Source organism: Lactuca serriola, chromosome 4 (assembly GCF_051521515.1).
Source record: "Lactuca serriola cultivar US96UC23 chromosome 4, Lser_US96UC23_V15, whole genome shotgun sequence".
Lineage (NCBI taxonomy): Eukaryota > Viridiplantae > Streptophyta > Magnoliopsida > Asterales > Asteraceae > Lactuca > Lactuca serriola.
Genome location: NC_136411.1, coordinates 42,344,546 through 42,371,487, shown reverse-complemented (window position 1 = coordinate 42,371,487; position 26,942 = coordinate 42,344,546). Strand labels below are relative to the sequence as shown.

At 36.7% G+C, this 26,942-nt stretch overlaps 1 protein-coding gene across 2 annotated transcripts; it reads right to left on the bottom strand.

The window, feature by feature from the left end:
* Positions 1–13,725: 13,725 nt before the first annotated feature.
* On the bottom strand, positions 13,726–16,129 carry LOC145101402 (Remorin family protein). 2 transcript variants are annotated; one of them, XM_079038592.1, is made up of 5 exons: positions 15,955–16,129; positions 15,528–15,660; positions 14,467–15,451; positions 14,268–14,349; positions 13,726–14,028 (listed from the first exon to the last, which is right to left on the bottom strand). In XM_079038592.1, exons 1-5 carry the CDS (start codon positions 15,988–15,990, stop codon positions 13,825–13,827), a joined length of 1,440 nt encoding a protein of 479 aa, XP_078894718.1. In that variant the 5' UTR covers positions 15,991–16,129; the 3' UTR covers positions 13,726–13,824. The 2 variants fall into 2 exon arrangements, with proteins under 2 accessions (XP_078894718.1, XP_078894719.1); XM_079038593.1 differs by lacking the exon at positions 15,955–16,129 and adding an exon at positions 15,776–15,913.
* Between the last annotated feature and the right edge of the window lie 10,813 nt (positions 16,130–26,942).

The window sequence follows — 26,942 nt, the reverse complement described above, 5'->3', positions numbered from 1 at the left end:
ATTTCAATGAAAAATATGTTTTTTGATTGTTAGGTTACATATCTGGTTATTTTTTTTATTATTTTTTTATAATTTGATTTTGACAAGTTTGATCTAAATTTGATAATTGAAGCACGTAGGAAAGATATGTGCTAGCGATTTTGAATTTGTATTTCCTTATAGAAACCAACCATAGCCTCACAGACCATTCCCTCATATCTTAGTAGGTCTTAACATTTCCCAAAATTCAGCTACAAGAAGTCATGGATACACTTCTTGAATCAATCCTCTAAACCGAATTTCATTTGTTAGTTGGATGTAGTGACCAAAATGCAAGATTTGTGAAAGTTCATTATTATTTATTAGTGTTAACCTTTAGCAAATTATGAAACTAATATTATATTTTTGTTCATAACATGTTTTTTTGTAATAATTTATTTGATCGGAAGATATGTATATGTGATTGGGTGTAGCCTGAAAAATCATATTTTAATTTTTATACGGAAAAAATACTTTGAAATCGACCAAATTACAATGTCTGAATTTGATGTTTATGGTTATGACAATTCACTTTATTTGTAATGTTTATCGAATTTCTTTGTAGAATTTAATGTTGCTGGTAAATGTAACAACTTATTGTTGTTTTTTGTTTTATAGAGCTAATATGAAAAGAGCCATATAAGCCTCCATGGGGGTTGGTACACCCAACAAAGTCAATCCATAAAACTACTACACAACATGTTTTAATCAAGAAGTCGCATTATGTTGTGATAAAACAAAGATCACATAGATCATTTATGTTAAAAATTATTGTATTAAAAAACCAAATTGCTCTAATATAAATATTAAATATTTTTATCTAATAAGTTTGGTTAAAAAAACTCTAAAAATGAATCCAACTAACATTTTTTTATTAAAATTCAACCTAGGACAAAGTCACCCATTAATGTAATATGTATTTAATTTATGTTCCCCGCGATTAACGCGGGTCATAATCTAGTATATGTATAAATTAGAATTTATTAGTTTTTTTTAAATAATATGTATAATTGTATAATATAAATTAGTGATTTATTTTATTGTTAACAAGTTTGCGGTGCGGTTCGGTTTTGGTGGTCTGGTTTCTACATAAAAATCGCATTGCACCAATAAATTTGGTTTTTTAAAAAAATAAAATCCGCACCATCGGTTTTTGCGCTGGTTTCGATTTTTTGGTTGTGGTTTATTGCTGTTTTTATGGGTTTTCTTTTATCGGTTCGGTTTTTGCTCACCCATACCCTATTAAACGCTTCATCAAACCTACCAACCTTTCTAATATAGTTATGGATCGCCATCGCTGCTATCATAATTTTCACTTGGTTCTCATATTTGTAATTAACATGCATGTATCTTAATAACGCCCACCTAGCTTTCCACACTCCAAAAGTTCGTTTAATGATATTTCACATTGATGAGTGGAGATAGTTAAATTTCTCTTTCAGTCCACGAGGTTCACGAATAGTAGCCAAGTGTCCACGTCGAAAATCTGGTAAATGATAACGAATTTTGTGCCTTTATATGGAGCAAGATACCCTCTAGTATTTGGATATCCGGCATCAACAACGTAATTAAAAAACTCTTGCACAAATCTATTGTTACACCTATGAGCCAAAGTCATCAAGAATATTCCAACAGATTCCTCAATAGATATATTTCGTGTTTGTTGTAGTCCGTAATTTGTAGCAAGATCTATGCATAACCGTCTAAAAACCGGTACATTCAATCTAAACATCTCATAACACCGTCTAGGATGTCCATTTAGTACTTCATAAATAAACATGTGCCCTGTGCGGTCTGAAGTGTGACATGGCATACATACGTTGCGAGCTAGTATTATCCCTTTCAAAGCTAATCCACATAACATTTCAAATTCTCTATCCTCTTCCACCCAACATTCTTCATTATCATTAGATGAATTAGAGTCATCACTATCCATCCTACATAATACAAATAAAAATATGTCAACCAATAACACATAACATAAAGACAAACAATAACATATAATATAAAATGTCAAATACATAATGTCAAAGGACAACACATAATGTTAAAACATAAAACATAATGTCAAAGCATAAAACATAATGTCAAAGCATAACATATATTGCTAAATCATTATTTCATAAGTAACTTAAGGAACTTCATCTTGGCTTCGTCGGTCGTTGGAAACATAAAAGCTTCACGATTTTGCTTTTTGGTGAACACAAACAATGCTTGTGAAATTTCGTTGGACTCGTCACGAAAATCGGGAAACTTGGTAACAATGGTCATGAAATCTGCTATTGTTGGGGAAGGATTATTTTGTGGATAAGTTTGTATGCTTTTTGTTGATATGGCATCCAATAAAGCATCTACTTTTTCTTCATAAATTGAACTTTTGCTCTTGGTTGAACGGTTGTTGGAAACAAGCTTAGACCTTTTCTTCTTACTCGAACTACTTTCATGGAAACTAGGAAAAATAGGCTCAACATCATCATCTAAATTGATATCATCAATATATCCTTTGCCCTCCACATTTTCTTTGTTTGGATTGCTATTGTTTTGAAACTATAATGGAGTCATAGTCTGGTCTCCAATGGCAACGGAATCCCGAAACAAAAGCGCATATTTCTCATCAAATCTGCGTTCCTAAATTTTGCATAATCTTTATTCTCTTGCAAGACAAAATGATAATGTAAATCAAATATGCTCAATCCATATGCAATCATAACTTAAAGTAATTACAAAGAATAGTAAATCATACCTTTATTTTCTCCTCCCACCACTTAGGCGATGCATCTATTAGGCTTCTCGTCCCACCGAGTCCAGTTTCAAGCCTCATCAATCGGTCATAAAGCTTCCACTCTTTTTTCATGTTCTCCCATTTCTTTGTTAGTTGTTTTTTTTCAAGGCTATAACATGTTTTGTCCTTCATGTGTTTTTGTATATTCTCCCACCCAACTTTATTAAAGTGAGTACCAGTTTTATGGCCTTTTCTTAGTTCAATCAAGCATGAATCAACAAACACCATGAAGCTACGATTATCCCATCCGAATTTTGGTTTTTTTTTCATTTTTAAAGATGTTTCACAATCAACAACAGTGGTGAGGTTTTCGTCCATTATCTGTGAATTACAAATCAACATTTAAACAACAAACCAATTTCATTAACCTTCCTAAATGATTTCATCAATTTAAACAATTGCTAATCAATCTTTCATACGATTCATGAACTATAGTGTAACACCCTGTTCTAAAATATTCGTTTATGGAATTTCAGAGGCCAAGGCCAGGGGCGTTTTAGTCCTTTATTAAATTGGAGTTATTATGCGAAAAGTTTCCGGGTCGGGTTATGTTGTTAGAAGCGTAGGATTTCTCGCCACCTTTCTATGGATATAAAGCTCATCAGAAACGGATCTAGAATGAAGGAGTTGTGTCACTTCGAAGATTTGGCAAGAATGGCCCTTAAAGAGAAAAGTTTGCATAGAAGACCATTCATGCATATTTGGAACACGCGTGGGTACACCCAGCGTAATGAGGCAGCTGGGTCGCGGATGTCCAAGACGTACGCCCAGCGTACCAGGAGGTACGCCCAGCGTATGCTAAAAAGTTATGAAACCCTAATTTCTGATTGAGCACTAAATAAAGGACATTATGGTTCCAACCCTAGCCCTCATATGAGCCTCCCCAACCTCAGAAGAAACCCTAGAACGTCCCTACCTTCATTTTATGAGATCTTAACCTTGGAAAACCCATTTTGGTGGATTAAAGCTTGGAAGCAAAGAGAAGAAGATTGGCAAGGAGGAACCTTTGAAGCTAGAGCTTGTAGATCTGGGATAAGTGCTTCATTTCGGACCTTTGCAAGGTAAAAAGTCTTGAGCTTGATGATTAACCTCTTAGATCTCCTTAGTGCAAGTTTATGGACCTTTTGGTCCCAAGATTGGGACTTTATGACTTAAGCTCGTTTCTAAGACCAGGGTTGCCTCCCTTAGAGTCATATGAGTCCCAGAAGCAGTAAAGTTTCGACCTTTGTGGTCCTATTAAGTCCATGCATGAGATCTAGTCCCCTTTATGGAAGTAGAAGAGTGTTTTGAGAGTTTGGGTTGGTTTGGGCCATATAAAGTCACCAAGTCAGTGACTTTATGGCTTAATGCATGGAATAAGACTTGGATTTGAGTTTGTAGCTTCTGAATCGGGGTATTATGAACTTATTAGAAAGTTGACTTAATGAGGCTGTACGCTGGACGTACAAGGAGGTACGTACGGCGTACAAGCCACCAACCAGTACGCTCAGCGTACCTAGGAGTACGCCCCGCATACGTTGCCAGATTTGGGCCTTGAGCTGTTGGGCCTCGGTGTGGGCTGTGTTTTGGACTATAGGTCTTTGGGCCTTAGTGGGCCATCAAGAGTCAGTGTTTATGGGCCAAGTATATGTTTTGGGCTTAAGGTAAGGCCCAATAATGGGTTTGGGCCCAATGTAGCAACTAGGCCATTAATGGGCCTTTAGTGGGCCATTGATGGACTTAGAAGAATTTAAGGTTGGGCCTTGGTTATGACCCATACCATAGTAAGGGGTAAAATAGTCATGTTACCCATCAAAAGATTTCCCTTTTTGATTTAGTGTTTGACTTGTCATGATAGCCGGAGAGCAGCCGGGACAGTAGTCGAGGATCTTTCACTCGAGTTTTCAGCAGCCAGCATTTCGAGGTGAGTTTCCTTCCAGTAGGAACGGGTCTAAGGCCACAATGTTGGCCCGTTTAGCTAGCAGTAGTTTCCGGACTTCGGTCCATTGCAGTAGTTAGTATGTTTGATGCCTTCGTGGCTTAGACAGGATTTATGTGTTATGTGTTCCGGGTCACGACCCGATGCAGTATGCAGTATATGTGTGTTCATGTTAGCTGATATGTTTATGTTATGCTTTGTTCAATTAGTTCCGGACTTCGTTCTGATGTAGGGACAAGGTCCCAGTCAGTTTCCGGACTTCGGTCCGATGCAGGGGGCAAGGCCCCGGTTAGTCCGGACTTCGGTCCGATGCAGGGGACAAGGTCCCAGTCAGTTTCCGGACTTCGGTCCGATGCAGGGGGCAAGGCCCCAGTGAGTCCGGACTTCGGTCCGATGCAGTGGGCAAGGCCCAGTATGTGCTTTATATGTTGTATGGTATGTGGTAGTTTGGGGGAGCTCACGAAGCTTCGTGCTTACGATTTTCAGTTTTGCTTTCAGGTACCCAGTTTTCAAAAGAGGAGCTCGGAGAGGTTGCAGTGCACACACCATAGTCAGATAGCCTGGGGAATGTTTTACTCTGATAATGAGATTATGTTATGAATTTAATACTCGAAAATTATATTATGACTTATGATACGTTTTTATAAATATGGTTTTAGTAATGTTTTAAAAGAAATTTTTAGTCATGATTTTTGGGTCGTTACATATAGTTTAATTAAAACAGAAAAAATAGAACAACAATGGAAGAAAACAACACAAACCAGAATAAAGAAATTGGAATAATTTTCACAAATGGGTACCTGTTAACAACACAAATTGGTCCTGTGAACAAAAATTTTCATCAATTTAATCAATATCATCCATATTTCATCAAATTCACTAATTATTATTCAATAAATCATCAATTTCACAAATATATAACAGTTAACACAATATTCATCAATTGATAGTCAACACATATCCATACAAGGGACAAATGACATGCAGTGCAAGGAAAATCGAAATCAAAGTAACAAATCACATACAGTGCAAGGAAAATCGAAAAGTGACATTTTCATTTGTTAATGCAAATCGAAAATCAAGACAAAAAAACCAAAATCAGAGTTTGCACTTACCTGGTCGGAGAGGGAGAGATGCCAACAAAGAAGATCGTCAGCTTGGAGGAAGCCTGCCGACAGCTTTGGAGGAAGATCGTCGACTGCTTTGGAGATCAATGAACGAGAGAGAAGAGAAGAACGAGCAGCGGACAAAACGAGAACGAGAAGACAAGAACATATCTTCAATTGATTAGGGTAGTTGGGGGTATAAAAGTAATTTAAGTTTTAAGAGGTTCAAAAGTTACAAAAAGTCACGTTCACCTGACTTTTCAAAATGTTTATTTTCCTTCTTTCTGAAAAGTTGCTTTTAAAATATCTTTTCCCTTTACCAAATATCTTTTGGTTACTTTTTAACTTTTAGAAAAAGATAAAGGCTAAAAGCTGGTTTAAAAGATAAAACAAACACCCCCTTAATTATAGCATCTTATTTTGTTAAAATGTATATTTAAGCAATACATCGCCATTGGCATCCATCTTATCACTTTTGCACACATTTCATATACCAATTTATGTTATTTTAACATTGATTTATACCATGAACGCATCTAATTAATAACTTCTTTTGAATCAAGTTTTTCCTACTAACATTGTTAAAATAAAATTGTTAAGTATGTGTTGTTGCCTTTGTTGTTGTAAGATCTATTTTATTTAGGATTTATTCCATAACATAGAGGCATCGGGATCGTATTCTCAATCCCAATCTCTCAACTATAATGGATAAAAGCATATCCCATTACCATACACCCATCCCCTTCGTCACCTTCTCCCTTTTCTTCTAATCACCTCACATCTCCCCTACAACCACCTCTAGAAGCCAACAAAAAAATAAAAAAGTTTGTGTAAAAGTCAACTTTTGAAAACTAACAAATCACAGACAACATTGTTAACTAAAAAACACTTAGGGCGCATTTGTTGGCAGGAAATGAATGAAATTTGATGGAAAATTATTCTAGTTCCCTCGAATTCAGGCGTTTCGTTGGACTTAGAGGGGGGAAAATGATTCCTAAATGAAATAAATTTTCCACCATATGGAAGAAAGTGGATTATTTCCATAGTTGGATGAAAAACATTATTTCTCATCAAGGAAAGTGGTAGATTACAAAACTACCGATTTTACTTATCAGAAAACCACAAACCGACACTGCCACCACCACCTACCACCGTGGCCACCAACCATTATTGTCACCACCACCACCAGCCATTATTGCTACCGCCACACCACCACCACGATCACCCCCACCAACAACCACCGTCGCCACCACCACCATCATCGCCGTTACCACTACCATTATTGTCGCCGCCACTACCACCACTGTCACGCCGCCACCCCCACCGCTGCCACAACCACCATTACCGTTGCCACTGCCGAGATTTTACTATTTTATAATTTATATAATGTATCTTTACATATAAGTTAGAAAATAAAGTAAAACTAAGCAAAACATTAAAAAAGGATAATTTTGTCATTTTACATGGATCTCAATTCCATTTTCTACGAACCAAACATCATCTGGAATTAATTATAATTTCATTTCTCGTCAACGAAATAGGATATGGAATTAGATTCAAATTACTGATTGATTCCTTTTTCAATTTCAATTCCAACTTCTTTAGAAACATTTTGCGAACCAAACAACACATTAGGCCTCAACTATATCAATTCATTAACCAAAGAGCTAAAGTCCAAAATTCCTGAAATAAAATATATAGACCTACTAAGATCTAAGATAAAATCAATTGATCGCGTTAAAGACCTCAATTTCAAATTTTATAGACGTGGTAATACTTTGTAACGAATACCCCATTTGAATACTAGTTTATTGAATTTAAAAGAATTGAATTCTAAATGATTAAGCCTTTATTCATGTTAGGCATGTCAAACCCAACAAATAATAGGGGTACGATATACTCCAAAAGAAAACTACTATATTGCACTAAAAGGTAGTACAAAGCAAGCAGGGTCGATCCACAGAGACAAGGGACAATTAGTATATACCTTTTTGTAGAAGGTACTTTGGTCATTGAAAGTAAGAGGGGGGGGGGGGGTGAATGCTATGATCAAACAAACAGATTAGAGACAAAAGTAATCAGCTAAAAAGGAGAATTAAATTCAGAAATTGTAAGGACTACAACTTCATGTATGACAACTTAGCAATGTGATTCAAAGATGATTAGATATTTGCTCAATTCTATCTAAGTCAGTACTTGAAAGTGTCAACAAGCTCTAACACTTCCCATTCACTACATTAATTAACCAAAACAAGCTCTTTGATCAACTCTAACCTTACTAACCTAGTCTAAACAAGCTCTTAGAAATAGATTAAAAGATTGCATTAATCTTTAGGTGAATGTTCCCAACAACACCCAATACTCCTCACAAGCTCGGGAGCGTAAGAATGTGTGAATAAGATTTACACTAGATTTATTCAAAAGAATTCAATTTGGTGCTTTTTACTTGTTCAATTTCACAAAACAATTACAGATTTTGTAAAAGAGATAACTTGAATGATCTAACCCTAATTCAAATGGCCAATAAGAATCACAATTAGAATCAAACATTCCATTAAAACAAAATCAAACTCACTAAATAGAAATTAAAAGCAAACATCAGGTCATATGATTGAAATCACTACTAAGAAGTCAAAACATGAAATTGGAGAAACTAGGGTTCTAGCCACACATGGCTAGAACAAAATCATAAGTCAAAAGATGGAAATAGTATGCAATTACAACTTACAAATAAGAGAAATAATGTTTCCAAATGAAAAATGATCAAATTCTTGCAAAAACCTTCGAAATTCTCTCACCAATAATGCCCTGATATCATGTGTGTGTCTAAAATTGGCCTAGTTCCCTTCATATGAAAAATAGGAAAAACTGCCAAAAGTTGGTTATATGGTCGAACACGGCCCGTGTCAAAATAGAACAAATAAGCACGGGTCGTGTTGAGTGGGAAATGGCATGCAATCCTCGATTTTTCATTCCAAAGTACAATGTTCATTTGGGCCAACACTACCCGTGTCAAAATAGGCTAAACTGGCACGACTTGTGCTCAGTGTAGTCAACAACTCCTTTTCAGGTCAAACACGACCCATGCTCCTTTTGCAATGTAAATCCAACATGACCTGTGTACCCCTCTTACTCCAATTTCAAACTTTATTTTTTCAACTTTTCCGCTCTTCGCCCGATCATCCCGAAATCTTCACCAATGCTTCCCGGCACCTCCCAAAGCGCGTTCCAACCTCCAGTTTGTCTGAAAAAGAACATGAAAGTGTGCAAATAAGGTTGTTCTAGAGACTTACATGGATATGATGAAATACAAGAAAAATGAAGAACAACTATACTAAATAGATGCGTAAAAAGGGACTAAAAGGTGTGCAAAAGGTGCATAAATTGCACGTAACAATTCATTTATTTGTTTCTTTGTGGCTAAAGAGTTAAAATGATATTGATAGAAATATTTGTCAGACTATACGGCATGGCTACATGGGCACCACACACAGACTTAAAGTGTGTGTGGCGACATGGAACGCCACCCCCAAAGCATGTGTGTGGCAATGGGTGATGATAGTAACGGCTTTTTACATCATCATCATCATCATCATCATCATCCCTCTCTCTCTCTCTCTCTTAATTTTATATTAATTTTTAAAGTGGTTTGGGTTAATAGTGATAGGTATTTTCTTAGGTAAATTGTGGCAATATGGTGTTGAGGTGGTGCTTAGGTGACAGAACTTTTAGGGTGATCGAGTGGTACCTATTTGCATAGCATCATTCTTTTCATTTTGTAAGTATTGCTACTCCTCGTGTGATTTTTTAATTTACAAATTCCAGCATTTATCCGATGTATGATATGTGAAAAAACAAAGCTTTTAAAAACAATATATTTTACATTGCCTCTCTGAGGGAATAAATCCAAGAGTCCTTGTAAACCAAAAATCCAAAAATTGTCTTTATAGTTGCCTTTCTTTTTCTTTTACCACAGTTACATGACCCCCAGAGTGAACTCTTTTTGCTTCGATCTTGCATGGGCATCGCCAAACTTTTCTTTGGCCTGAGAACGTGCCAACCCGTTCACATGGAAGAGGCTGCTTTGTGTTTTGATAAAGGTTTACGTGGATTGAGGACATTGTGGTTTGCAGGGGTCCATTCTTTAGGGACCTTCAATGGCGACTGGCTTCGTTACCAATTAGGCTCGGTGGTTTGGGGTTGTACTCACCAGTAGAGGCTTCCTCCTATGATTTTGTGGCCTCACGAGCTCAATCATGGGTGTTACAAGAGCACATCTTACGAAATAGCGACATGTGTGGTATAGATTCAGATTATGTTTGTGCTTTGGCCTGTCTTCGTGATATGATTACGGGCTTTGATTTCAACGGTTTCACTAATAAGACACCGCCCTCCAAAAGCCCAACATTCATGCGAGTGCCTTTTTAGTAAAATTGCCCAATACATGGAAATTCAATTCGACATAACGAAGCAATTTTTGAGTGTCTAAGGGCCCCACATGCTCAGGATTTTCTTATGACTATTCCTATTGACGGTCTTGGCCAGCATATGTCGCCAGTGGAGTATCGTGCTAAAACATCCCCAAAAATACGGTCCAAAAATTTCGTTTTAAATCATTTAAGAAAAAATATATTTTGTCAAACATCATAATAACAAAATCACAAGTATTAAAATGTCATAAATCATGTATCTCAAAAATCTCATATCATCTATCAATGTATCAAAATCATATGTCAAAATATCAGAGTGAATCCTCCCAGGCTAAAAGTTGTGGTGTGTGCCATGCAGTCATCCCGAGCTCTTCCCCATATTAGCGGAAGTACCTGAAACCAAAACTGAAAATTGTAAGCACGAAGCTTAGTGAGTCTCCCCAACTACCACATACCATAAATATATCACATAACCATATCTTGGGCCCCGCCCCTGCTACATCGAGTCAGGCTCGACATCGGGCCCCGCCCGGCATCGAGCCTCGCCCGACATCGATCACATCTTGGAATACATGTGAACACAGTCAAATAATACATATAAACCTAAGCATATATCATTAACATTTAAACATTCCTCGGGCCCCGCCCGACATCTTACCGTAGTCCGGAAGTATACTAACATTCCTCGGGACCGCCCCGGCATCGGACCGAGGTCCGAAAACATTAAGTACAAACACATGCAAGAATCACAAAGACATCAAGCATACAAGCCTTCCTCGGGACCGCCCCTGCATCGGATCCAAATCCGAAAAAGCATATAAACCTACATCGGGCCCCGCCCGGCATCGGACCGTAGTCCGGAACTACTACTAACTAAACGGGCCGGCCTTGGTGCCTTAGACCTGTTCCTACTGGAGGAAACTCACATCGTATGCTAGCTGTGAAATCTCGTGTGATGAATCTCTGATGGCTGCTCCAACGAGTCCCCGACTATCAATTTCACAATAACACTTAATCAAAATCTGATAATCCTTCTTAGGGTAAAATGAACATTTTACCCCTGGTCAATGTCAACGTCCTGGTCAAGTCAAAGTCAAGGTCAACTCCCAGTCGACTTAACTCGTTGAGTTACCTCCTAACTCGACGAGTTCCTATACTACTCAGACTTGTGATCAACCGAGTCAACTCGTCAAGTACCTTCACACACTCGTCGAGTTCTACCTGGCATAGAATCGGGACAACCCGACTTAACTCGTCGAGTCCCTTTATGGACTCGCCGAGTTCCCTTATCTGTTTGGGTTATCTTAATGGATTAAGCCCCTACACTTCAGATCCAAGCTTTACACTTCACAAAACCCTTACAATGCCCTTTTAAGGGTAAAGTTTCTAACTTTACCCATTAATACCTCTTCTTAAAGGGTTTAGCTCAAACCCTAATTCCTTGGGACCTAGAACTTGGTCCTTATGTCATCCATACACTCAACTAAAGCTTACAATCTCAAATCTAAACCCCTATCACTACTTGGACACGTAAAGTTCCCACCTTTTTCCACATGCATGGCCTTTCGGGGCTAAAAAGGCCAATATGACACTCTATGGCTTGCATGGGGTCTCCAATGGCATAGAGTTTGCACATTTATGTCATATCAGCCCCTCTAGGTCCTAGATAAAAACTTGATTACCAGAAAATGTAGCAAATGGTGTGAAGTTTCTGGATCTACTTTTCGCTCTTGAGCCCTCTACCTTCTTCTTCTTCCACAAGCTTCAAAAGTACACAAAGATCACTCAAAATGGTTCACGCTCTAAAATAAAGCTCTAGGGTTTCGTGGATTAAGATTTGGGACAGGGAGGTTGGAAATGAGGCCAAGGGGTGGGGTTAAGGAGCTTAAATAGGGTGCAAAATCCCGAAAATAGGGTTTCACTCTGGCCGATCTACTCGCCGAGTTGAGGGCTCTTGACTCGTCAAGTAGGTAGCTTAAACCCCGCGTATAATTTGTCCTCTACCCGACAAGTTAGTGCCACCAACTCGTCAAGCTACCCTTTCAAAATAAATAAATCAATGAGTTAAATGCATACCAAGAACCATGCGTTACACGTGCCATCCTCAAGTATTGCCTTATGATCCCTTTATTTCTGGTTGACGAGACTTGCCATGTTTGTCGCAAGGCATGCTTGGACTCCTTTGGGGAGCATGCAATTCATTGTATAGAGTTCCCGGGCTTCAAGTACCGACATGATCTGATTAGGGATGTTATTTTAGACATATTTAGGCGCGCTGGGGTTTCTGCCAAGAAAGAGGCACCTATGAAATTTCTGACTGATCCATTGGAAGGAAGATCAACACTTAGGCTAGTTGATGTTTTAGTATTTGGATGGGCTGGAGAAAAACATTCATGCGTGGATCTAACAGGGTTTCCCCTCTTGTGGGCTTGGGGAGTAAGGTTTTGACTATGGGGCAAGCTGCTTTAAAAGTTGCATCCAACAAAATGTCAAAACATGAGAAAGCATGCATGGAAAAATCAACACACATTTATACCCTTTGCATTTAATACTTTCGGTTTCCTTGCGCCTGAAGTTGTGGAGCTACTCAATAGAGTTCAACGGGTCATTCATAATAATGTTATGACTCCAATATCTATAGATGTTTTTAAAAGAATTGGTTTTGTCATCTAAAAAATGGTTGCTGATACAGTTTGTTGTTCGTTTACCCGTTATGTTTATGTAAAACTTTCTTCTTTATTAAGAATTTATATATTGTAATATATGTATGGTACTATTATATATACAATTCACTCACAAAAATTATCAAATCATAAAGATACATATACATTCACCAACTCAAAGGGTATACGAAGCAATTAAAAATAAATATAAAATTCGCCTTTACATATATTTCAATTGTTTTTGTAATTTAATGTTCATGCATAATACTTTTTCCACCCATGACAACTTTTTGTCAATTATTCTCTAAAGAGGTATGACCACGCCTGTTGTCCTATGCTCCTTACTTTTTCAGTTCTGTTATATAAAGAGAAATACCCAAAAAAAATCACACTTTTTTCAAAAGACTTAACCTTTTAGTAACCTACTAATCTAACGGTAATATTTTGCCTTGTATTCAACTTCAGGTTGTTAACATTTTCAACGTTTTTATCATTAAAAACTTGATTCAAGCCTCATTTGATTTAATGTCATAAAACCATTCCATAATCTTTTAATGACATTTCTTTACTGATAATCTCATCATTTACATTGAACACATACTTTCTTGACTTTTTCAGTTAAAAAGTCAAAATCTTTGTTTTCATCCAAATTTTAATATACAAAACCTCATTAAAACCTATTAAATCATAGATCATTTACATTGAACACATTCTTTGTTTACTATCTATCCTTCAAAATACCTGTTATACATGATCTTGATTCACATTTCAGTTTACTAACATATAAAGATAAAGAAACAAGAATGGATTATACAACGTGACATCTATATAATAAAGATCTTTGGATTACAACAAACCATGAAATACTACAAAGTTCCCTAAACAAAAGAATCTTTAAATTAAAACTTTAAAAGCAGCATCTATAACATGAGAATGAAGATGGTATTCGACCAGTTTTACGAATATACCCTGCTTGTTCTTCTGCTCTTGCAGCTTCTCTGTTTCTCTTAGCCTCTGCTGCAGCCCGTTTCTCTTCAGCTTTGTGTCTTGCAGCTGCTAATTTATTCATCAATCGATCATGTGCTCCACCTCTCATCCGCTCTACCTCTACCTGTAAGTAAAGGGTACTTTTGTCATTTTCTTGAAACAACAAAGAAATCAATAATGGGTAGTTTGGTCATTTTAAAATATGATGTAATTAGTTGTATACATTTACAACACAAACAAAAAGCTAAACCTTTTGAACCATATGTGCTCTTATTGTAAACAACTATCATACTTTTCAACCAAGTTTGACCAATTTACCCCTATAGATATTAGATAAAACAAAAAGATTAAACTGTCACATACCTCAATTCTCCTCATTTCAGCTTCAGTCTTTGCTTTTTGATGGTTTTCCCATGCCTCTATTTTTACCTCTTCACGTTTGAACCTAAACCCATAAATCATTCAGTTAAAAACATGCTACATTTTGAAGAAAAAAAAAGTTTCCCTTTTGTATGCATTGGATAGTTTGTGTGGCAAAAGACGTAAATACCCTCATCATTACCTAGCCATATACTTGGCTTTCTCAGCATCTTCCCAAGCAGCTGCACGCATCTCAATTGCAGTTTTACCTGATTTTTCAGATGCCAAAACTTTCAAAGAAGAAGATGCATCTTTATCTTCTTCTTCCTTGCTAGCCCAAGCAGCAATATTTGTCTTCCCCAACTGAGTTCCAAGAGCCTTTATCTCTCTTCTAGTTTTTATCTGCAACTCCTTTTCAGATAACTCTCTGTTACTACCACCTTCCAAACCTAGATTTGAAAGATTGGTGATTCTTTCTGGAGTAGCAGGTCGTGAAGAACTTGGACTCCTACTAGGAGTCGTGGCCCTTACAGGTGTCCCTGTTCTTGATGGCTCTTGGCTAGCAATCGGAGTCATTTCAGTCCCCATGTCTCTCATTGATACAGATCTGGCTGTTGAAGGAGGAGGGACAAACGTTGTGTTCTGGATCGATACAGAAGAATCATGGCGACTTAAATTAACTGCTGCGGTGTCTTCAATCATGAGTACAGATTTGCTGCTGTATGAATCCATCTGTTTGGTGTCAGGCTCTTCGTAAGGGATTAATCTTTGATCGGGAACGGGAACAGGAACTTGAACTGGAACTGGAACTTCCAGCACCACCTTCGTGATTGGTTGCCGGTTTCCATGGTTGACATGACTGTTTTTCTTTGAATCGTTTTTTGGACGGGTAGATGTAGGGCTAGCTATCCATTTCTGGGCGTCGTCCCATTTTGATGGTGGCGCTTTGGAGAATGGAGCTAGAGGCTTCTTTCTATGTGAGGAACGTTCGGATTTCTGAAACTCGAAGGGTGATAATGATACTGGTACTGATATATTTACCTTATCGATCCCGCTCTCGTAGTCCAAATCACCATCATGATCCTTCGATCTGTCGTCGTTATCCGGTTCTGGTAACAATGTATCAGGCGTATGATCGGGAAGTACACTTACAACATCAACATCTTTGTAATTCTCTAAACAATCACCTAAATAAATTGCATATAAACCAAACAATAAATCACAAGTGTTCCAAGAAGTGAAATCTGATGAAATGTGAAATACCAGAGTCGTCAATCTCAGAAGCTTGAGATCCCAAAGAGAAAGTACTTGACTCGAGTTCATCTTCCCCTTGTTTCTTCTTTTTCTTCAACATATTCCTCAACTTCGCAGGAGACAGACCTCCTCCCCCACTTCCCTAAGAAAATAAATCGAATCCAAATCAAAATCACAAATTCAACGCAAAGGAGACTTCGATTTCGAAAACAGAAAAACTTGTAATGATGGGAAAAAGTTACAGATCTGGCAGAGACCAAAATAGGATGAATCGGGTCAGCTGAATGAGGTGCAAGAGAGGAAAATCAATCAAGAAGTGAAAACAACAGTGGGGTTTTGAGTTTTGATTAGATTGAAGAAAAGGGTAAACTGCAACAACAAACGGGTGATGGAAATGGTGATGGAGATGTAAGTGTGAAGTTAGATACTGACAGACCTGTGGTGGGCTTTTGGTTATCTTCTCGTAGTCCATTTGCAGTGTGCTTCTTCATTAATGGTGTGTAATTAATGCATCGGCAGCCATAACCAGCCTAGTAAGCATGGAGTTGTAGGGATTATTGAGGACAAAGTAGGGAGATAAGTGAAGAGAAACCCGACGGACTGTTCAAACGGGTAGCTATCGGTGGGTACATGTGTGCTACAGCCCTTCTTTTTGTCTGCTAGTGAAACGCGAAAGGGGGATTAAGGACTATTCGTTTTTATTTTTCAAGATTCAAAAGTTATGGAATAAATTGTTTAATGGATAAACAACGTATATTTCTAAAAATATATTTTGGGTTAAAAGACTTATCTTATCAATTTTTACCGTGTATATATTTTGTTATTTGTATTACTTTAAATTTGTTTATTGTTTTCAAAATATATAATTTTTACTGATAATTATAAGTTTAGCTGTTTAACGTCGTTCCTACGAGCCTTCGATAATCATTTGTAACGAAGTTTTTTAGATGTGTTGTTGTTCTTGTGTGAGTGTGTGTATGATTGTTTTTGAAGAAACCAAAACTCGAAAACAAACCCATGTTGCATGTGAAAATCATGTTCTTAAGAAAATAGTAAATGTTCAAATATGTTATGGATAGCATTTACATGTGCCCTTTGTGTTCATGGAGATTTTTCGAATATGTCAAGGATGATCCCTCAAGACCAAACTCATATCTAAGGTGCATTTTGAGCATAGTTGGAATGAGGAAGGAATAACAAAAAACATGAAATCTTGATTCTAGGCAAATCTAGAACAAAGAATAGATAACGAAGAACACATTTATAAGATTCTACGTATGTTTTATAATGAAACACACCACAAACTGAAAATCCTAAATCGAAACACAAACACACACAAAGCCACAAACCGACAAACCTTAAATTGTTTCCATCAAACACACACAAACTAATGAACACTCAATTTCCCATAAAATTGTTTGTTGGAAGAGAGTGGTTCTTAAACATGAACACATACATATGAAAAATCAAAATGAAATATTTCTAAAATCGGTCATATGTAAAAATCCTAAATAGGTTCTTGATTTTTGGAATGTGTGTTGTTCTTTGGAACAAGAACTGGATGGAACCATTGTCACGAACCATGGTATCAAACCATGCTATCTTCCCCGACTAGCCCTTAGAATCCCTGAATTTCTCTCAATTCAAGTATAGATCATGTGCTTCCAGTAGTACGGGCTCAATATTACCTTCCACACCTATCCATACTTTCCTTAAGAATCATCACGAGTCTTCTAAGTCACCTACTCATAATAATACTCCCTATACCTGCTCAATAGTGTAATATCCGCACTAAAGCACTTTCTAGGCTCTCCTAGGACTCCCCACCTCCCCTAACATCAGTTGCTGAAGGACCCCAATCAATGTCAGCTAACCACTTCATTAGTACAATTACATGCAACAGAACTTAAATAAACTTTCGACTAAAAAACCCAACCCTACAACGGTTAGACTCAAACGAGAGTTGTGCAATAGGGCCAAATCCTTCACTCTAAGATTATTTAACCTTCATAGCATGTAATTTAATGTATCCATTTGATAGTTAGCTCACATCAATGTAAGTCCCACAAAGCATAAAGCAAGCAACATTCGAGCAGTGGAGTCGACTGCACTAAGACACAATAAAATCAGGCAGATCCTCATACATAATTCTCGATCTCTGGACCCAAGCATCTTGGTTACACATTCGCCATGTCCTCACTCTCTCAAGAGTAGCTAATCATTCCTTACACTATCTTGCTATGAACTGCACCCACTCATGAAACTTCCACTAACCTTGCAGCCACTCGTGCATGGTAATCATACATAATGTTGGATCCCATAGACAGTCGAATACTTGACTCTACCCTAAGCCCTTAATCAGACAAGATTAAGAAATAAGGCTAAATCAAACATTCTCATGCTATAGAATCTTTATGATGTATAATTATGATGCACACACTAAGCGACCATAGCAATCATGTCAATTTCATCTAGCATATAAGAAGTCCTCCTGTCACACCCCCGAACCAGACGGTGGAAACGTCCGAGGGCTATTGTGACTCAATTGAATACCATCACAATGAATATACATGAAACATAACATCATACATCACCAAGAATTGAAGTATTACAACTGGTAGCGTTTACATTCAGTACATTGATCCATAACATTACATGCCCAAAAGTAAATTGTTCGATACTAATTAAACAAACAGCAAGACATTACTGAGTACATTTTTCCCTTTCGATTTACCTGTTACCTGAGAATACAAGTATTTTGAAAAACGTCAACATATGAAATGTTGGTGAGTTCATAAGTAATGTTTGGAATATAATGTTTTGTATTGTTTTGAAAACCATCAGAAAATCCGATATTTTCTTAAAAGAGCATAGTATAAAAAGTGTGAAGATCCGTAAGTATGTTTGTTTGTTTCTATAAATGTAAAAAAAAGAAATTTGTTAAACCTGGTATGCATCTCGTAGGTGTATGAATTGAAAACCCTAGGAAAACCTGATGTTTTCCTAATACTTTGAATTAAGCGTTTTATATTTTGTTATTTCGTTGCGACGTGTGTATTCAATGAGTCCCGGTGACATTGGATTAATTATGGATTGTGAATTGTTATAAACACACATTAATGAAAATGACTAGTTTACAACTACACAACCGATCCCTTAGGCGTCGTTCGTACTATTCACTTAATCCAACCACCCTGACTTCTCATAGCCCCACAACCGAGGAGGAAAAGAGGGTACGAAGCCCCCGATATTTCCATAAGTCGTTCAAGGCTATCGTGAATGCGAAGGGCCCTTAGCCCGACTCGTATTGGTGAATTCTTGACTTCGCTAGCAGTACCAAAGGGCCCTTGGGGCCCAACAACACAAAACCATTGAAAGTCCTTTTACACGGAATTAGGTCATATAAGACCCAACTACATGTAAGCGAGTTTCCTTCGGGCCTAAAGATCATGTCATTGGGCTAGCTAGGTCCAACAAGCACGATTTGAAACTTTCGGGCCCAAAGATGGTGTATCGATGTCTGGTGTATTCCCACGTGTGTATTGACTTCCCGAAATTTCTGCGTGTGTATTGAAGTAGCGTCGTGTTATTAAGTTCAGATTCGTTATTGATTCGAGACCGAATCAGTTCGTTTGATAACGATTTTGGGTGTTGAAGGTGTATTATATTTCGTCGATAGTCGTGGTACTAGTATTCCATCCTAACAGATTTATTGTTTAAAATCACTAGAATTTTTCTTTTGCAGCCCCTTTCTTTTGGATAAATTTTCAATTTTGGCCCTTTGTATAAAAGAACTTCCGTTTTAGTCCTTAAACCATTTTTCTTGACACTTTAGTATCAAAACTTATTGAAAGAGTATTTTTCAGCTCAAGTTTATTTGAAAAACAGTTTTAGTCCCTCAAGATGAAGTTTTCTCAGCTGAAACCTCAATTTTCGCAATTTTTACATTTTTGGCCCAAAATAGAAATTTTTTGCATCTTTAGTCCCTTTTGAATATGAAAAGTATTTTTAACCCTTGAAATGGACTTGGAGCACTAGTAGTCCTCTGTTTTACAGAAAAATATAGATTCAGCCCCTCTAGTTTGAAAATCTCGCAATTTGGGCCTTGTTGGGCCGAAAAGTGCATTTTTGGCCCATTAGGTTTAAAAATTTTCATTTTAGTCCTTCAAAAGAGTAATTTTCCAGAAAATACATTTTTGAAACTGTTTTAACTCATCTCAACCATCAGAATTTGTATTTTGATATTTTGGGCCCTTTAACTTTATATTTTTAGCATTTAAAGTCCAAAAATGGGATTTTAGCCCAAAGGAGTTCATATTAACCAACTTGGTTATTTTTCTAGAGTTGATTTGTATGAAATAATATGATTTATACTTATTTCATTCAACATAATGTAGATCTCGGTTTTGAGTTCCTTTTTGACTAGATCCAACACCATAATCACATAAGAACATGTAAATAAACATAGAAATCACACAAAGCATACATATACTCATAGATCTACACATTTGCTTGTATTCTCCCCCCCCCCCCCACAAAACTTATAAAAACCGAAAAATATGGGGGGTATGAAGCTCACCTTTGGGTGTGGTTTCGGTTTTGGAGACGAGATGGAAAGAAATGAGGTGATTTTCGGCCCTAGCAACCTTTCCTTGAAGATCTCGAGTTTAGGAGCTTCTAAGGTGCAAGATCACAAGATTGAATGAATTTAGAAGAGATTTTTATGAAGTGAAGGGAGTTAGATCATAAGTTAGCCAATAACTTACCTTAGATGATGAATCACTTTATGAAGATCCTTAAGCTTCTAGCCAAATTTTTAAGATCTTGGATGGAGAGAGTGGGTGATTCTTGAGTAATTTAGAGAGTGTTTTTGTGAGGTGTGTGTGTGTGTGTGCTCTCGGCCGAAACAAGAAGGGAGGGGAGGAGTGAGAAGCTTGACAAGATTGTTGCATGGAGATATGTGTGTTGCATGGAAAACCTAAGGACAAAAATGAGGTGTCATGAAATAAGTCAACTCTTCCTTTTCTTTTGGGCTTGTCTTGGGCCGAGAATAGAGAGAGGAGAGAAAGGATTTTTGGGCTTTTTGCCCCTAAGCCCATATTAGAGTTAGGTTGAATGATTGTTGGCCTTATAAAATATAAGTGTGATTTTTATGCTTTATTAGGCTAGATTAGGTTAATTATGGTCCATAGTAGTTCATATAATTGATTTATTTCATTCTAGGCCCAATATGGCCCAAAATGTTGGAAATAAATGAAAGTGGGTCCAATTAGAGCCCATTTAAGGTTCTAAGCCCAAGATAGTCAAGTTGGAAGCTTATTGGCCCATTGGGCCCAATAAGGAAGTCCTAGTCCAAAATGGACCTACACAAGAACTTTTAGGGTTTCCAATTACTTGTTGACTATTTGAAATGCTTGTATGGTGTACTTGATTGAAATTTTGTTGCCATGAAGTAAGTATCTTACATGCTCTTTTTGATTCAACATTTTACTTGAGTGTTGTGATTACAAGACACAAAATTTCTAGTTGTGCACCTCCTATGCTATTAGGCATCATACATCAGGCAATTCTATCATGCAATTCCTAAAGATCCTTAGCCTATCACTAGCATGCAGTTCTATCATATCATAACAAGTAACAGTGCGGTAACTTAAGGTAACTTCCTTGCTCCGGATGATCGTATACATCTCATCCTTCCTTGGTTACTTTTGAAAATAGGTTTGAATTTAATTTTGAAAATGATTTGGAACTATTTGAAAATAATTTAAAACTTTCACAGATCCTTAGTTTGAGTTTGGATTCATACGAATCTTAATCTAATTCACTCAAACTAGGGCTCTGATACCAACTTGTAACATCCCGAAAATTACAACAAATTTAAAATCTTCAAAACAGACCATTTACTAAAAGAAATGTTTACAAAACCATTGTTTCTAAAACATTATTTCAAATCAGAGTCTCCCAAGATCCAATCATTCATAAAACCAAGGATGTGTATGGTCACGCCTTCGCCTTTCCACGGTCCTCTAAGTACCTGAAACAAAACAAAAATTATAAGTCAACACTTAGCGAGTTCCCTAAAAGTAACAACACACAATACACATATTATATACGAAACAATCATGTTGGGTCCAATCAGTAATTGGACTGGAATACCCACGAGTCCACAACCATCGGGTTGGATTACCCCCGGCCCAATGTAACACCCGCATATTCGAGCTAGTCAATTTAGAGACAATAAGCATCAAAAATGACTTTTTGATGGAAGATTATTTAGAATAAATAATATCAACCAAGTTATATTATATGTCTCAAGGGTTCCGCACATATAAAAAACGCTGAAATCCAAGTTATAACAAAGAAGTTATGACCGTCAAAGTTTTACGGCAAAACCGGCACGACATCGCGTAACGTAAAAAGTGAATTTTTGATAAACTACTTTGTAGCAGTGTTGCAAAACTCGGCCTACTCGGCCGAGTACTCGGCCGATTACTCGGAATCGGCCCTCCACTGAGGCGAGTAATGTCAACTCGGCCAAAAAAACTCGGATTTAGTCAAAATCGGCCAAAAATCGGTCAAACTCGGTCAAAAATCGGACAAACTCGGTCAAACTCGGGCCTACTCGGTCTTACTCGGGCCTACTCGGTCAAAATCGGTCAAACTCGGTCAAAGGGTCAAAATTGTCATAAAAAGAGAAAAAAATCAAGAATTTCAAGATTAATATGTATAATGCACTTAATGATTTATTATTTAACACAGACATGTGATTATTACTACATATATATCTTAAATTTTCAGTAATTATCCACGTAGTGAGACAATTATGTGTATTTTAGTTTTTATGTATTCACATGTATCTGATTTTGGTTATATATTTCAAACAAATTATGATTTTAACTTATGATTTTGACATATATAATTTTCCAAAAAATATTTCTACATGAATTACCAAATCCGAGTACTCCCCGAGTACTCCCTACTCCCCAGTCGGCCGAGCAGGTACCGAGTAGCGAGTTCTACAACCTTGCTTTGTAGAATTATAGATCTAAATGAAAGTTGTAGTATACGTTAAACCGAGAGCGTGCATAAAAGAACGTCCAAATCTAACTTTGTATGAGGAAGTTATGATTTTTCTAAGATTTAACATAGCAGTGCACAGTCCGAAATTTGAATTTTAGATCGATCAATTTTTAGCCGACACAACCTAAATGAGAATTGAAGATCTCATTAGTAGGAGCTCAACGATAAAAAGACGGTCAAAAATGGAGTTCGTATGTAGAAGTTATGAATTTTACACGGTCATTAACAGTGTAATCTTCTCATATTGTTAAATTTAAAATCGGTCGAGAATTAGCCAATGAAGTAAAAAACAAAGTTGTAGATCTTGTCAATAACTACGTGTGTATATAAAGAACGTCGAAAACGAAGCTCGTATGCGAAAGTTACAGAGTTTAGAAGTCGGAAGGGTGCTGCTGTCAAGTGGGTGACGTGGCGCGATCTGAGCTATTGCTTTCTCCCTACGCCTTGCCACCAAATGGTGACACGTGACACCAACTCGACGAGTTGGATGCCAAAAATCGACAAGTTTGACCCAATTCCCCCTATAAATACCATGCGAGAGTGTCTTCATTTTTCACACCAAAACCCTTTCACTTCTCTCTCTAACTTCTATCTAAGCCTCCCAGAACCCTCCCAAAGTCGTAGTAACCTCAAGTTGCTAGAGGAAAGCCCCGGAGCGCCCGAAGTATCTGAGAAAAAGAGCTTTTCGGCTCGTAAATTCTGCCCCGTAAAGCTCAGTTCCTCGCTAAACCCCCTATAAGTTGAGTTATGCTTATCGTACTTTAAATATAACTTATGTTTAAGTTCATTATCATTATTATTAACTTATAAACAAGATTTATCCGTGATTCCAAGTCATTATACTGGTTGATCTAGTTACGGGGATGATGTATAAGTTGTGATTTAGTGAGGTGTTTAAAGTGGGATTTCCAAATAGTATACTTCATATACCAAACGGACCCTACCTCCGATATGATCTTACCTAGTTGTTCCTTACTTGATAGATCATGAAAGTAAACTTTCAGTTAATGATAAATATAGACTAATAATTAGTCGCAATAAAGATTAGACTAAAACTTAACAATAATAATGTTAGGTTTCGTCGAAGGAAAATAGAATCGTTAGAAGCGAAGCGTGCCCGAGCTTGGAATCATCACTTTAACAAGTGAGTGCATAGTTAGTTTCATCTTACACATAGATAAGAAGCATTTAAAAACAGATGGTGAAGTGTTATGTTTTTCAAAAACTGCAAATTTGTGGTGCGGTGCGGTTTTTAGTTTTCAAAAACCGTAAAAAAAAAAAATCTCACCGCACCGCATATGTTATATACAATTTTTTATTAATTATTAATATATTAAATAATAAAAATAAGATATGTTTCATTGATGAAAAAAGGATAAAATATAGAAGACAAAAGTGTTGGTTTTTTGTTATGTTAAACTTTGAAAAATAGTGAAATTTCATAATTTTAAGATGTTTATTGTTAATTAATAGTGATTTCACGTTTTTAAGATATTATGTCACACCCCGAAACCGGAACGACGGAATAGTTCCGGGGTGGAGGACGTCATGTTTATTGCTCCGACTCCTCTAAATCCAAGAAGTACCTGTGTACTGATTTCCTGAGAATACAAGCAGTTTGAAAGAATATCAACATAAAGCTGGTGAGTTCATAAGCATTTAGTTTTGGTGGAAAATGTTTCTTTGATCCTTTTGAAAAGTGTTCCTCAATAAAATCCTATACTTTCTTATGAAAAGTGTATTTGAAAACCTATTCCTTCCATGATTTCCATAATCATACAAGATATGTACAATCCAAGGTGTCATGGAATGAATATGAACATCCGTTAGTTACTTGTTAAACAATCCGTTTATGAAAGGCCGAGTTATCCCGGTAAAATCCTATATTTTCCCTAAAAGTAGGTTGTTGGTTATCCGTTCTAAAATGAAGTGTACAAGTATCTACCATACTTATATCGTTAAACGTAGTTTCCTTGAAAAATCTTGGTTATTCCCAGTGAAGTATATTAGCCTTATTACATAAATATAACTAATAAATACGTGGTGAACTAAATCCTGAAGGTATTATTAATACCCTCTATTAATCAAATCGGTTATTACTTTGAGGTTAGTTCACTTGATTCATTATTACAAAAGTAAATCTCTGTTGTCTGGGTTGTGAGTTTTATAACCATACATTAACTTGATATGACACGTATCGAGGCCAGTATCCTTTATGACTTTGTCACTCTTAGACCTGCCGGTCCCACTGTAGCTAGCAGCGAGGTGCGGGATAGTCAGTCCCGTATAGATCTATACACAACAGTCACGCTCTCCCTACAAGAGATTCTGGTTACAAGTGCTAGTACTCCACTCTGATTCTGTGGGAGTGTTACCAAGGACGTGTCTCCAACTTAGACTAATAAATTTACAAGTAATAATAATGAAAATCTTGTTTATAATTTGCATGAATCCTTTATAAAATAATACATTTTACTACATGATTCACAAGTTCGTTACCCTAGTTTTGAAAACTGTTTCTACGAGTTGATTTCTTAATCGTTTGGTAAAAATTGTTTTCCATGTTAAAAGCATACTGAAAATATTATTAACTTAAACAAAATAATATATTTTGAGCACAAGTTTCCTTGTACTTTTGCTTGTATTCCCCCTTGAAAACATGAAAACTCGGAAAAACGTAGGGGTATGAACTCACCGTTTGACGTGTGATTCGAATGTAAGATCATTAGGGATGTTGAGTGTCAAGTGCAGCCTCGAGCACAAACGGACCCTATTTAACATATAACTATACATGTATGGACATAATTAGTGTATAATACAACTAATCATGATACGCGACACCCTACGGGACTAGGAAACACTTGGGACAAGTGTTACAATCACATATTATAATATGAAGGGAGTGTAAGGCCACACAAAGGAGTGTGCGGTTAACTTTAAGGTGAATCAAGGCTCAAATCAAGAAGTCTTTCAAGTATAGCAAGCTAAAAGGATGGAATACTTACGTTTTTGAAGCCTTAGAAGTGTTTGTGGGTGATAAAAGTAGAGATAGAGGCGTGTGCGGTTGAGGAAAGGGGAAATGAAGTGAAAATGAGCCTCATCTATATATAGATAATGGGTGTGCGGCCACACACTCGGGTGTGCGGCCACACACACCTCTTGATGGAGTGTTTGGCCTTTTTGGAACCCTAAATCTTAAACCAACCCATCCCTAAGTCAAACTTTGGTTGTACAAGGCTTTAGATCATCCAAATAGACTCAAAACAATGCTAAAAGATAGCTGAAACGAGTTTAACATTGATAGTATTGAATAGTTGAACAAGGTAGAAGTTATGGGGTGTCACATATTAATTGTTTGTGATGTAAGTTAATTGTCTCATACCTTATTCTGTTTTTTATTATTATTACAAATAAATTTGAACTCTTAAAACCGTTTGAACTCTAAACTGCAGTTAAAACCCACACAAAATAACTATACCAAATCCATGCGGTTAATAATCGAAATTAAAAAAAAAAACAAAACAAAACCGCACCGCAAAAATAACCGCACCAAGCGGTTTTAAAAATTGATTAACCGTATTTGCGGTTAGGGAGGAGAGAATCATTCTCTCCTAACTCACTGAACCCACTGCCACATCAACTTTTCTTTTTCATTTTTGTTAATCTTTCTCAGCCCACACCATACGGAAACCCTATCTTTTACAACCTATTGAACCCACTCAATTAAAAAAAAATACAAAACAATCAAGGATTTCCTTATGTATGATAAGGGTTGAAAAAGATGAAGCAAAATCAAAAAGAAAAACTGATGTGAAAGTGAGTTAAGTTTGCCGCTCCCCTATCCTATCTAATAAAAGAATAGTTTTATTTTCCTTTTGACATGTGTCATCTTAGTAAGCCTTTTAATTAATGCATATTTTATTCTCCTTTTACCATGTGTCACCATATTATATCTCCTAATTAATGCATGACATTTGTAACCTATTGATTTTTCATTTCAATTTTCAAATTTTAAAATTTCCACTCTAATTACATTAAATTAATAACATTAGAATAAATATTCAAATAAACTAATACAAATTACAAAGTGATATAATTTCACATATTTGTTTAATAATTTTTAATTTTTATTTTAAAAGTTTAATAATTATATAACTATGGTTTTCACGGGTTATAAACTAATATGGTTATATTCAAACAATTTAAGTATCGATACAATGAAAAAAAAAGGTTGTATTTGGACCATTTGTGATGAGCCATTCTAAGATATGGGCCTGGGTCCGAGTACCCGAAGTCTGCCGGGTCATGAATTCCTCTCTTCTTCTCCAAGTCACTTCCCTTCGC